This window comes from Pelobates fuscus, chromosome 4 (genome assembly GCF_036172605.1).
Source record: "Pelobates fuscus isolate aPelFus1 chromosome 4, aPelFus1.pri, whole genome shotgun sequence".
Lineage (NCBI taxonomy): Eukaryota > Metazoa > Chordata > Amphibia > Anura > Pelobatidae > Pelobates > Pelobates fuscus.
Window position 1 is genome coordinate 79,656,407 of NC_086320.1, and position 12,172 is coordinate 79,668,578.

A 12,172-nucleotide genomic window follows, 5' to 3' on the forward strand; every position below is an offset into this window, starting at 1 on the left:
CTGAATACACATGACTGCTACTTCAGGAAGAATGTCCATTTTGATTGTGTATTTAATTCTATTATGAATCAGTAATCCACTAGAGGGCAAAAGACATGAATCAGATATGTGTGCAACAGATTTCTCTGGAGAACATTGATTGTATGATTACAGTAGAGGTCTAATAACCTCATATATGAGCCAAATTACATATATGGCTAAACTATCTACCTAATGAAAATATTTTAAAGCCCTATTTGAGAGCTAAACAGAAACATCTCAATACAACTAGTGTATTTTATGTTAACCCACAAATAAGATGGAACATATCATTTTGTAGTATTTGTACATTATCTCACATGGATGAAATGTTCTATTCAAGGGAATAGAACATATTGGGAATATCGTGTTACAGTTGCACAAATAATAATGCTATATTATTTGTTTTTCCATTATTTTAGGTTGAATATAATTTCAAATACCTGCAGTGTCCGCTCAGCTTTAGAAAAGCACAAAAGACGGATAAGAAAGTACAATACGAGCCTTTAATGACATTAAATGTAAGCTACGTTTGATTTGTGGCGTCTTGTATGCAGTATCATTTTAAGGACTTTTGTTTATGCATTTTAGATCATAAAAACTTTTTAACTAAATAACTCGCTTGCATTTCAAAGAAAACAAGTAATTGAAAGCTTGAGGGCAGGATTCTAAAAATGTTGTTATTAGATTGTTTTTGTCTCTAATTCTATTTTCATAGTATTAATAATTTCTACATTTGTTGGTTCTCTTTAAAAAATCTAAATAATGTTTATATAGACATTATATATAATTTTATATATATATATATATATATATATATATATATATATATATACATATATATATATATACATATACATATATATATTAACGTAATTATGTAAGACATAATTAGGTTAAATGAATTGGCTCCAGTTTGTTTCAAAATGAGAGTTCTAAGCCAATAATGGCCACAATGTAAATTTTTTGAAAAAGGTTGTTAGAAACACATTATCTCTTCATCTCAAAACAATTTAGCATTTTAGTATTTTTAAACGAATTAAAGGATAATTGTTTTACTATCATAATATTATCTTTATCTTATATCGTCTCCTATTTTTTTAATGTATGCATATTGTCATATTTGAAGGAATTACTTGTCTACTTTTCCCGCACCCCCTTTCTGACAGCCATCTTTACGCACCTTCTGTCATATTGTCAGTTATTAGGATCAAACTCTGTGTTTTGTCAAATTTCCTGACAGAAAATGCAACAAGCAGAAAGAGCTCATGATGATAAAAAAAACCAACCAAAAAACCAATGGATCAGGTAACTGACAACGTGGCCCAAAGTGCAAAAAGATGGTTGTCAGTGAAGGGGAGTGTGAATGGTAGACAAATAATTTCTTCAAGATTTTCAATGTACATAAATTAAAAAAAGTTATAGAAATAGTATATTATAATATAAAGTTTATATTAAAATAATAAACAAAAATGAATATCAGTAGATGCATTGTACGTTTTTACCACTAATTTTATTCTAAAAGGGATACTCCAAGCACCATGATCACCTCACTGATTTTCGGTTGGAGTAACCCTTTAATGTTATTTATATTAATAATACATCCACATCTTAATGTAAACTGTTGTAAGTCAATAATAGATTAATTATAATATATAAATAATATAATGCCCCTTGCTGTCATCAACTCTAAATCCACTCTTAATACAATTTGTATTCTGATTTGGTGTAAGGTCGTGGGCTAGATTGAAATATCTTGGGGAGGTTTGTCCCTTTTCAATTGCTATGTTTAAATATACTGTAACCTTTCTAAGTCCGTGCTCACTAATGTTATACATTTCTCAAACATTAAAAAGGTACTGGCTGGGAAGAACATTTATCTACTGTTTATAAAAATGTTTATTTTTCATTTTTTATAATTTTTTTGCCAAAAAATTCTAAAATTCTAGATTTAGCATGTTGCTGTGTTCTAAAAGCATGAGTGCATGGGTACAGGGATTTGCTAAGTTACATATTTCCATAACAGGGTTAATAACTCTGTCCAACTGTTATTGTTGGGCTGCATTTTCCGTAATTCTCCTCCAGATGGATAATAGGAAATGTAGTCCAACATTAGCTGGAGGACTCAGGCGGGACAACCTGTTGAATTACTGTGTTGTGTAAATATTGTATTTCAAACTATTGCATTGCTTGCTGTTCAATTTCCCTTATGTTAATTGCTTCCTTTCTATTTGTACAGCTCATGGTGGAGCACAACAGAGTGGAGCTCCTTTCTCATCCAGTTTGTAAAGAGTATTTGCTCATGAAATGGTATGTAATCTTCAGCAACCGTCATATCTCTCGGCCAAAGGAGTGTCACAGCTGGAAATACACACCGCAGTTAGCTGTAGCAAGTAGCGCTTAGACTATATATGAAGCAGCGGAGACATGGAAATGTTTAAAGGACCACTATAGTGCCAGGAAAAGAAACTCGTTATCCTGGCACTATGTAGTCCTTAGGTGTCCCCCACTTCAGCCACTTACCCCTTCAGCCACTTACCTTTCTCCAGTGCAGGGCTCCTTTGGCGCTGGGCAACTCTCCTCCTCTTGTTGACGTCAGCACCAAATGCGCATGTGCGGCAAGAACCGCTCGCGCATACAAACCACCCATAGGAAAGCATTACTCAATGCTTTCCTATGGACGTCAGCGTCTTCTCACTTTGATTTTCACAGTGAGAATCGCGGAAGCAACCTCTAGTGGCTGTAAGTGAGACAGCCACTAGCGGCTGGATTAACCCTCAGTGTAAACATAGCAGTTTCTCTGAAACTGCTATGTTTACAGCTGCAGGGTTAAACCTAGAGGGACCTGGCACCCAGACCACTTCATTGAGCTGAAGTGGTCTGGGTGCCTATAGTGGTCCTTTAAAGGATCATCATGAAAAATACATGCATATTAGATTTATACAATAGAAGACATATCCTAGCTCCACTCTCCATTCTCTTGTTTCTATATTTTCAATATGAAATAACAGAACCTCTAACCAGCAAACTGGCTAGCTAAGATTATCAAACAAGACCCCGCTGTCCTATTGTATTGCAGCCATTAATTATATTTCATTGATTGAGAAAATCAAATGGATAATGTTTTAAACTACTGGGAACACTGTGTTTGGAATACACTGGGATTTATTTCTGTAAGACAAAAATACAATCTACATGTAAATGTTAGTATAAGTACACAAACAAGGACTATGCAGTGAGAAGCTTCTTGTCTCAAGAGAATGGTAGGATTTTTTGACATTCTGTCATGAAATTCTGTCAATTTCATATGTGCATCTTAGATAATAAAAACTATGTAATTTCTTTCAAATAAATGATTTACTGTCAGTTTATATCTAAGTAGTGCTTGTTTTATTTTAGGATGGCATATGGATTCATGGCACACCTCTTAAACCTATCAATTTATTCATTGGGATTAATCCCTTTAACTCTTTTGATACTAAACACCCAGCGACCACAACCTCTCAATGGTACCGACACTGTACTAAAACCCTTGGAAATAAAGGTAATATAATGCATAAACACAATTTATTTGCATTTTAACTTTATGTTAATTAAAATCCAAAAGAAAGCTCATGTAGACTTATTGGAGATGCAAAAATACAATCCGTCTTAATAAGGCCATAATTTATTATTTTTAGATAAGCTATTTAAATTCTTTTACAATTTGGATACATTTTTAAAATGTTTATTTTTTTTTTTAAACACTAAAATTTAAAAAAATTGAATCATATATAAAAATGTCACTTCTTAAAAAAATATCAATATAAAAAGTAAAATATTTTTCATAATATTATAAAATCATAAAAATGGATCCAAAAATATTAAACCATTTAAAAAAAGAATTAAATTGAGGCTGAAGTTAGGATTTGCAAAAGCAATACTGATCAATATAATGGAATTTAACATTTGTAACTCAAGACACAAGTGATATGGAAAGGTGAATTCGATTTTGTAAATAGCAGATGATGATTCTGAGAGTGATGATGATTGTGGGTAGGCAATTGTCAAGATAAGACAGTCAGGGTAGAGCGGTTACGTACACAGAATATAATCAGAGATCCATGTATAATTAAACATCATATAATAAGCCCAGTTAAAGTTTTAAAATGCACAAAGATGTCAGCAGACCTGTATACATGTAGATTATAGCTGGTGGATATTAGTGAAAGCTATCTGAAATTTTGGAAATGTGATAAAAAACTGAATCTCCATGCAGTTCTGTGTTTACAGTTTCAAAATACATTACTATTTTCATTTCAAAAGTTCTATTAAAGTAGTTTGATTTTTAAAGGACAACTGTCACCCCAGCACTTTTTTTTAATATAATAATATTTTCGTCAAGTTTTGAAATTAAATACAGGGAGTGCAGAATTATTAGGCAAATGAGTATTTTGACCACATCATCCTCTTTATGCATGTTGTCTTACTCCAAGCTGTATAGGCTCGAAAGCCTACTACCAATTAAGCATATTAGGTGATGTGCATCTCTGTAATGAGAAGGGGTGTGGTCTAATGACATCAACACCCTATATCAGGTGTGCATAATTATTAGGCAACTTCCTTTCCTTTGGCAAAATGGGTCAAAAGAAGGACTTGACAGGCTCAGAAAAGTCAAAAATAGTGAGATATCTTGCAGAGGGATGCAGCACTCTTAAAATTGCAAAGCTTCTGAAGCGTGATCATCGAACAATCAAGCGTTTCATTCAAAATAGTCAACAGGGTCGCAAGAAGCGTGTGGAGAAACCAAGGCGCAAAATAACTGCCCATGAACTGAGAAAAGTCACGCGTGCAGTTGCCAAGATGCCACTTGCCACCAGTTTGGCCATATTTCAGAGCTGCAACATCACTGGAGTGCCCAAAAGCACAAGGTGTGCAATACTCAGAGACATGGCCAAGGTAAGAAAGGCTGAAAGACGACCACCACTGAACAAGACACACAAGCTGAAACGTCAAGACTGGGCCAAGAAATATCTCAAGACTGATTTTTCTAAGGTTTTATGGACTGATGAAATGAGAGTGAGTCTTGATGGGCCAGATGGATGGGCCCGTGGCTGGATTGGTAAAGGGCAGAGAGCTCCAGTCCGACTCAGACGCCAGCAAGGTGGAGGTGGAGTACTGGTTTGGGCTGGTATCATCAAAGATGAGCTTGTGGGGCCTTTTCGGGTTGAGGATGGAGTCAAGCTCAACTCCCAGTCCTACTGCCAGTTTCTGGAAGACACCTTCTTCAAGCAGTGGTACAGGAAGAAGTCTGCATCCTTCAAGAAAAACATGATTTTCATGCAGGACAATGCTCCATCACACGCGTCCAAGTACTCCACAGCGTGGCTGGCAAGAAAGGGTATAAAAGAAGAAAATCTAATGACATGGCCTCCTTGTTCACCTGATCTGAACCCCATTGAGAACCTGTGGTCCATCATCAAATGTGAGATTTACAAGGAGGGAAAACAGTACACCTCTCTGAACAGTGTCTGGGAGGCTGTGGTTGCTGCTGCACGCAATGTTGATGGTGAACAGATCAAAACACTGACAGAATCCATGGATGGCAGGCTTTTGAGTGTCCTTGCAAAGAAAGGTGGCTATATTGGTCACTGATTTGTTTTTGTTATGTTTTTGAATGTCAGAAATGTATATTTGTGAATGTTGAGATGTTATATTGGTTTCACTGGTAAAAATAAATAATTGAAATGGGTATATATTTGTTTTTTTGTTAAGTTGCCTAATAATTATGCACAGTAATAGTCACCTGCACACACAGATATCCCCCTAAAATAGCTATAACTAAAAACTACTTCCAAAAATATTCAGCTTTGATATTAATGAGTTTTTTGGGTTCATTGAGAACATGGTTGTTGTTCAATAATAAAATTAATCCTCAAAAATACAACTTGCCTAATAATTCTGCACTCCCTGTAGATTGTGTGTTAAATGAAGTAAAAAACAAATATGTAAAAAAAAAAAAAAAAGAGGAAAAACTCACCCCTGCCTTTAGTATATGACCGTATCCTTCAGCCATATACATGCACCTTGGGTCACACAGTGTTTGCAAACCGACATTGTTTGCAAACCGACATTTCAGCCCTATCGTCTTCCCTGCTTCCCTCCATGCACAGTGTAATTAAATCATCAGACTGACTAACTGTCCAATTCAAACACTGTCTGACCCAAGGTGTATGGCTAAAAGATCATGTTGCATTCTAAAAGTAGGATTGAGATTTTTTTTCCTCATTTTTGTCACATATACTAGTGTTGATGTGACAGTTCGCCTTTAAGCTTTGCATAGTGTAATCAGACTTTGTAAAATTGTGTCCAGTTGGGGTAAAGTAATAATTTTCTTTGCTGTTTTTTAATAAATGTCGCATTAAAACCTTGCTAAAGCTACATCTGATGTTCATCCTTAGTTGTAGCTACAGTAATGTTTTCCAATGTGGCATCCTCTATGGCGTGCCGTGCATTGTATCATATATACCATTATAGTAGACCCTTTATGTTGTGTAATTTGTTATTGTGCCAGGATATTCTCTTGTTACATATTAGCCCTTGGCCCTTAAAGGAACATTCCAAGCACTATAACAATGCCATGGAAACTTCCCATAACCAGTGGTTATGATGCTTGGAGAGCTCATTTAAGGGGTTGAGTTGATGTCACATTTAAAGTCAGTCAATCCTTAATGGTTCAGAGATTTTGAATTAAAGGTAATGTATATAGAATATCCTTCTCTTTAATCCTACATCCATGACTTATCTATGGGTTATTGACAAATTAAATAGCCCTTTACATGTAGATATATAAGTAATATCTAGATTCTTTTTTATAGGATACTTATTTCACAAAAGTTTGCATGGGCATCGTCTTTATCATGAGTATATTTGGAATCATAAAAGAACTAGTACAGATTGTTCAACAGGTAAGATGACCTTGATTTCGTTATAAGACCTACTGACTTCATAATCACTGGTAACAGAGCCCCCCCTATTTTTAAAGTAATATACATATAATTTCTCCTAATACAATATATGAACCTTCCATTTTGTGCATGTTTGAGCCCAGTCACATTTCATCTCTTAACCTCATGTAATCAGAGTGCTCACTAATTGTTCTACTTGTCCATGTAAACCTCTGTAGTCACCAGTACAAAATAAAATCATCAGCTGTTGATTAAAGGGATACTGTACTGCCAGGAATACAAAGCTGTATGTAGCAGATGGCATTGGGCTGTCCTCAGAATGATGTATATTCGTATGTTTTCGGTTTAATTTTGCCATATGTATGTCAAGTATTTGCAGCATTCGTCTGATTGTTCGGTATAATCACTCTAGTTATTATGCGAGTGAAACTACCGAACAATCAGACCACCCCAGGAATAAGTGTGCCTCCAATTACCGTTCGCAAAACAATCTTGCAAATGGGTAATTGTCAATTCGTGCAGTGTGTACTTTGTCCTCTGGGTGGCCGCCATTCGGGAGACTAACACATGACGGCGGCAATCTTAAACTCCTGAACAGCGGTGTTTTGCCGTCGAGTGTCTGGAACCCAAATCGGACACTCGGTTAGGCAAACACCGCTGAGACCTCCACATTGCCGCCAATTCATGTAAGAACTACCGAACGGCTCCCCGTTCAGTAGAAAGAACCCCACGAACAAGGGGATTTACCCGAATCCTCCCTAGTTCTCATAACCCAATCCATTTGTGTGTTTCATTCCCTTTTCTGTGACCGACCGCAGGGCCAAAATGTTTGGAACTCTTTTCGGCTGTTAACTCCAGCGCGGTCGGTCTTTTTAGTACCTCCAGGAATTTCCCGAACCCCTGGTCTGATCTGGGTGATTTTTGGATATGTGTCTCACCCAGATCAGGGCTACTAGGGGATGTAATATTTAAAGGGGTACCCCTATGTTTAGGGGTACATCCAGAAAACAAGGGGAACTGTGTCCTGCATAATGGGATTATGTGTCATACTAAGGGGAGGGGATGTGTGGGTGGCAACTCGTGTATGATTGGTGTATTGCGTAATTACTGTAAATCCCTCCCTTACATGGGAGAAAGCTTTAAAAGAAGGTTGTGTGATTAAAAGTTCAGTTCTCCTCCTGATGCTGTGTCGTCCAGTCATTGGGATTGATGTTGGGATATTATTGGATTGTCTTGCCTGCTGGAATTATTGCCTTATGGATTTGTAATACTTTTTCCTGAGCCTCACTGGGATCTTGAGTGGAGATAACCTGTGGAATATCAGCTCTCCGCTATACTGTATTTCTGGCACTGCCAATCCCTCTGGCTCCCCCTCCCTCGAGCCCCCCTTCCCCTGTAAATAAAGAGTTAAAACCCTTTATTTACTTACCTTATCAATGCTTTCCCATGGGGAAAATCTGACGCTGGAGGTCCTCATGCAGAGTGTGAGGACGTCCAGTGTCAGATAACAAACCGAAAGTCTATATACGATATATAAAAAACAGAAACATAGAAACCTCCAATAGTGTAGTAAGTACTATTACAGTCAGATAGATGCAAACATATTGTACTTATGTATGTAAAGCCTAGGTGGTATAATCCCCACCTAAGGATGTTGGAGATACCAGGAAGGAGGTAGTAAGTAAGAAGGTAAATATATGAAAAGTTCAAAAGAGTTAACTCTGTGTTTCCATGTAAAGAGTTATTTACAAAGCTATATTCTGGGGCAAAGTTCTAAAGGTTACCATGGAAATCAATACAATGTTCTCTATTGGAACAGACACATTGAGAGTAATGCAATTAATAAATAGTTTGCACGATTTGATACATACAGAGCAGGAATATAAAGAGACAATCAAGGTTAAATTATTTTGATGAAAACATTTTTTTTTCATGGTACTATGGTCCATTCCCTTCTTTCTCATGGAACTCTTGCCTTCCCAACAGTCTTCAAGACTATAGATGTGAATATGATCCAGCACTGTGTCCACCATAGTGGAACACCTGTTAGAATTTCATTGGGATTGTACAAAGACCACTGTGATCTTATTCAACCAGTGACTTCTGATTTTTTAATACATAACATGACTGTCTGTAATGCTTCCATTATATGCTATGCAATACCAACACTAATATTGTACTTTTTCTCCTGTAATTCCAGAAAGCTAAGTACCTAATGGACAGCAGTAATATCATAGACTGGGCAATTCACGTTTCAAGTATTATTTTTGTATCTTCTTTGTGTAAGCCACATCTTTCCTTGGATTTTTTCCATTGGCAATTTGGTGCAATTGCAGTATTTGCATCATGGGTTAATTTTTTGATTTATCTTCAAAGGTAAGGTGTTAATTTTGAACCGGATATCTAATGTATAAAACATAGACGGGAGGGTTATTTAAATGGTTCCCAGATGTTTTTCCTGAATATATATGCCTCTTCATGCTTTTGAGCAACCCATGAAAACATGTACCCTGTAATATAAAGCATTGCAATGCCATAGAAGAAGGGGTCACACATAAAAAGCATTAATTACCTAAAAAGAGAATTGAAGTGTATGGAAAACAGAACTGCTAATTATTGGCTGGAATAACTGATTTGGAAAAATAATATAAACTTTCATTACTTATTACTAGTGTGGTAGATATTTGTTAGCTCAAATGTGACCAGCCATATGTTTGTTAGAAAATTGAAAATTTCCTTAAGGAGAGTTTTAATTCCTCTCATGCAGAACCCGATTATCCAATTAGCAGCAAAGGTGACCACCTAGGGTCCTGGTTCAAACAGGAGCTCTGACTCTGTCTGTGGGGGGGCCTCCAAAAGCTGTCAGGGAGAATAAAAAGTCTCCATGCTCAACTAGCCTCCACTTCAGCACCTCAAAGCAACTTTATGGTCTGCACTTCTATTGGTTGCTTTAAGAGCACCCTCTCGGGACTGGCGCTTTACACTTCGTGTGAAGTCTTGAATCTCTGCAGACTACTATAGCCATGTTGCAGCTCTCCCTGTTTGGAGTAATTATTGAGGCTCAGCTGGCAGTGGACACAGCATGGCAATGGAGATATTGAAACATGATAAAGTATCATTTACCAAGTATGTGTATCTACATTGTGCTACATTGTAACTCAGGCCTTCTCATCATCTTAAACTAACTCACCGGAACAACTACAAATACGCTATATTTGTAATATTGTGTTTGTTCTGGTGAGTATAATCAGTCTCTCTAGGCTTTTTGCAGTTAACACTGTTTATTTTTTTGAGAGAAAAGGCAGTTTTTTTTTTTGTATATTTATTTTTTGAGTATTCATGCATGTCAAGTATATATTTAGCATATATCACGTCGCGCAGGATCGTGAGTCCAAATGCATATTGGTGAGAGTCGCCTTTGTTGCAGGAGTGAGACATGACATCACATACAATCATGGTGGTTTGCATATTTACCCTCTGGGCAATAGCAGTAAGAAGTGTATGTGGTGAACTCTGCACTTTGCGTTTAATGGTAATGGTAATAATAATGGTACCCTAAAGATAGGGAGTGGAAGGGGGAGAAACAAAATAAGGGGAGCGGAGGTATCTGCCTTTGGGTTTAGTGTGCCATGGGCATGCTCCGTTGAGGTTGAGGTTTAGTGTGCCCAACCATGCTTCGTTGAGGTTGGGGTATCGAGATTCACAGTGTACAGGGAGTGTTAAGTGGCCACCGTGGTGGCTGAGTCCCACATATCCCTGGCTTTTTGCCAAAACATGTTACCCATTTGTGTTCTCCTTATCGCCCTTTCGAACTTGCCTGTTTGCGTGACATGTTCTATCTCTTCCGACAGCGCCAGAGTAGAGGTAGATAGCCACTTGCATGCTAGTAGCGTGAATGCGGTTACCAGTATGTGGAAGATCAGATATGAAGTGTGTCTGACTTTTATATCTGGTAGTATTAATAGGAGGCAGCACTCTGGGGAGTTCGGCTGTTTATTTCCGGTACATGTTTCTATTAATGAGAGAGTTTGTGCCCAGTAATGAGTTAAGCCAAGGCAGCGCCACCAAATGTGCAACATGGAGCCCCACTCAGCCTTGCATCTCCAGCAAGTGTCAGAGTAAGTGGGAAAGATTTTGTGGGACAAGAATTCTTTGTGGTTGTGGGTGGGGTTGATGGGTAATACCTGTGTCGACAGCCCTGGCTAGCAACAGGGCGTTCCGCAGAGGCAGAGAATTGCACAGAAACTGAACCTTAAGTAGCCTCGGGTGTCGGAGTGGGTGTGATACCTTTCTCCACGGGGTGGAGGGACAGTGACCTGTGAGGTCTCTCAGCTGGAGTTGAGATGGGAAAAGCCGCTTGGGACATTGGTACAGTGGTGCAGTTGGGTAGGTGGCATATCGGGGTACCTGGTTAGTGCCTCTGAATTGGGCAGGTGAATTACATCTACGGCTTAACTGTACAACAAAAACACAGCCTGTCGACCACATTTAAGGCTATTAATGGTAACAATAGTATGATGCCAATAACATGCGTGTACACACCTTGTGAATTTCCTAGGCTTAGAACAGTAAACTTATAAGGGATCTTGTGTGTTGTTGTCCCTTAGCTGTTTTTTTAAAAATATTTTTGTATGATTTTTGTGTGTTGTAGGGGCTATAGCAGGGCAGGTGTGCGGGGCTTATCTTTGGGGTCATAGGCCGCATACCGTAAAGGTGACCTGTGTGCTCGTTGGGCAGCGGTGGGATAGTAGTGTGTGCTAGGAACGGCATTCATATGCAGATAGGCATTGATAGTTGTACTAGGCTAATTATGTTTAAGAAAGATAATGCAAGTCTCTGGTACTGCTCATGGTTAAGCTTAAGCTTTGCGTTTCTCCGGTGCCCTCTGCTAGTCCGGTCTCAGCTTTCCAGGGTGGGACCTTGTCGGTGAAACAGAACTGGTCGATAGGTTCCATTGTTGGAGGATCTGGAGGCCATCCTCAGGGAACTTTGCGGTGGTGTAAGTCCCATTCCTGTTGATCAGGAGCTTGGTAGGAAAACCAAAGCGGTACACAATGTTGTTCTCGCGTAGGACCTCTGTCACCGACTGGTAGGTCTTCCTGGCCCAGAGCGTGGCAGTAGACAGATCCAAAAAGATCTTGACGGAGGAATATTCCATTGGCAAATCCTTTTTGGTTCGGCTGTTTTTTAGGATGAGCTCCTTGTTG

At 38.1% G+C, this 12,172-nt stretch overlaps 1 protein-coding gene across 4 annotated transcripts in view; it reads left to right on the forward strand.

Annotated features, from left to right (window-relative positions):
* TRPA1 (transient receptor potential cation channel subfamily A member 1) overlaps positions 1 to 12,172 on the forward strand; it is a 94,286-nt gene that overhangs the window by 63,494 nt on the left and 18,620 nt on the right. For all 4 annotated transcript variants that reach the window (XM_063451330.1, XM_063451331.1, XM_063451329.1 and 1 more), the window contains 5 exons: positions 441 to 539; positions 2,258 to 2,328; positions 3,418 to 3,562; positions 6,876 to 6,965; positions 9,166 to 9,341. In XM_063451330.1, coding sequence (XP_063307400.1) covers positions 441 to 539; positions 2,258 to 2,328; positions 3,418 to 3,562; positions 6,876 to 6,965; positions 9,166 to 9,341 — 581 coding nt within the window. The remainder of the gene's footprint in view (positions 1 to 440; positions 540 to 2,257; positions 2,329 to 3,417; positions 3,563 to 6,875; positions 6,966 to 9,165; positions 9,342 to 12,172) is intronic.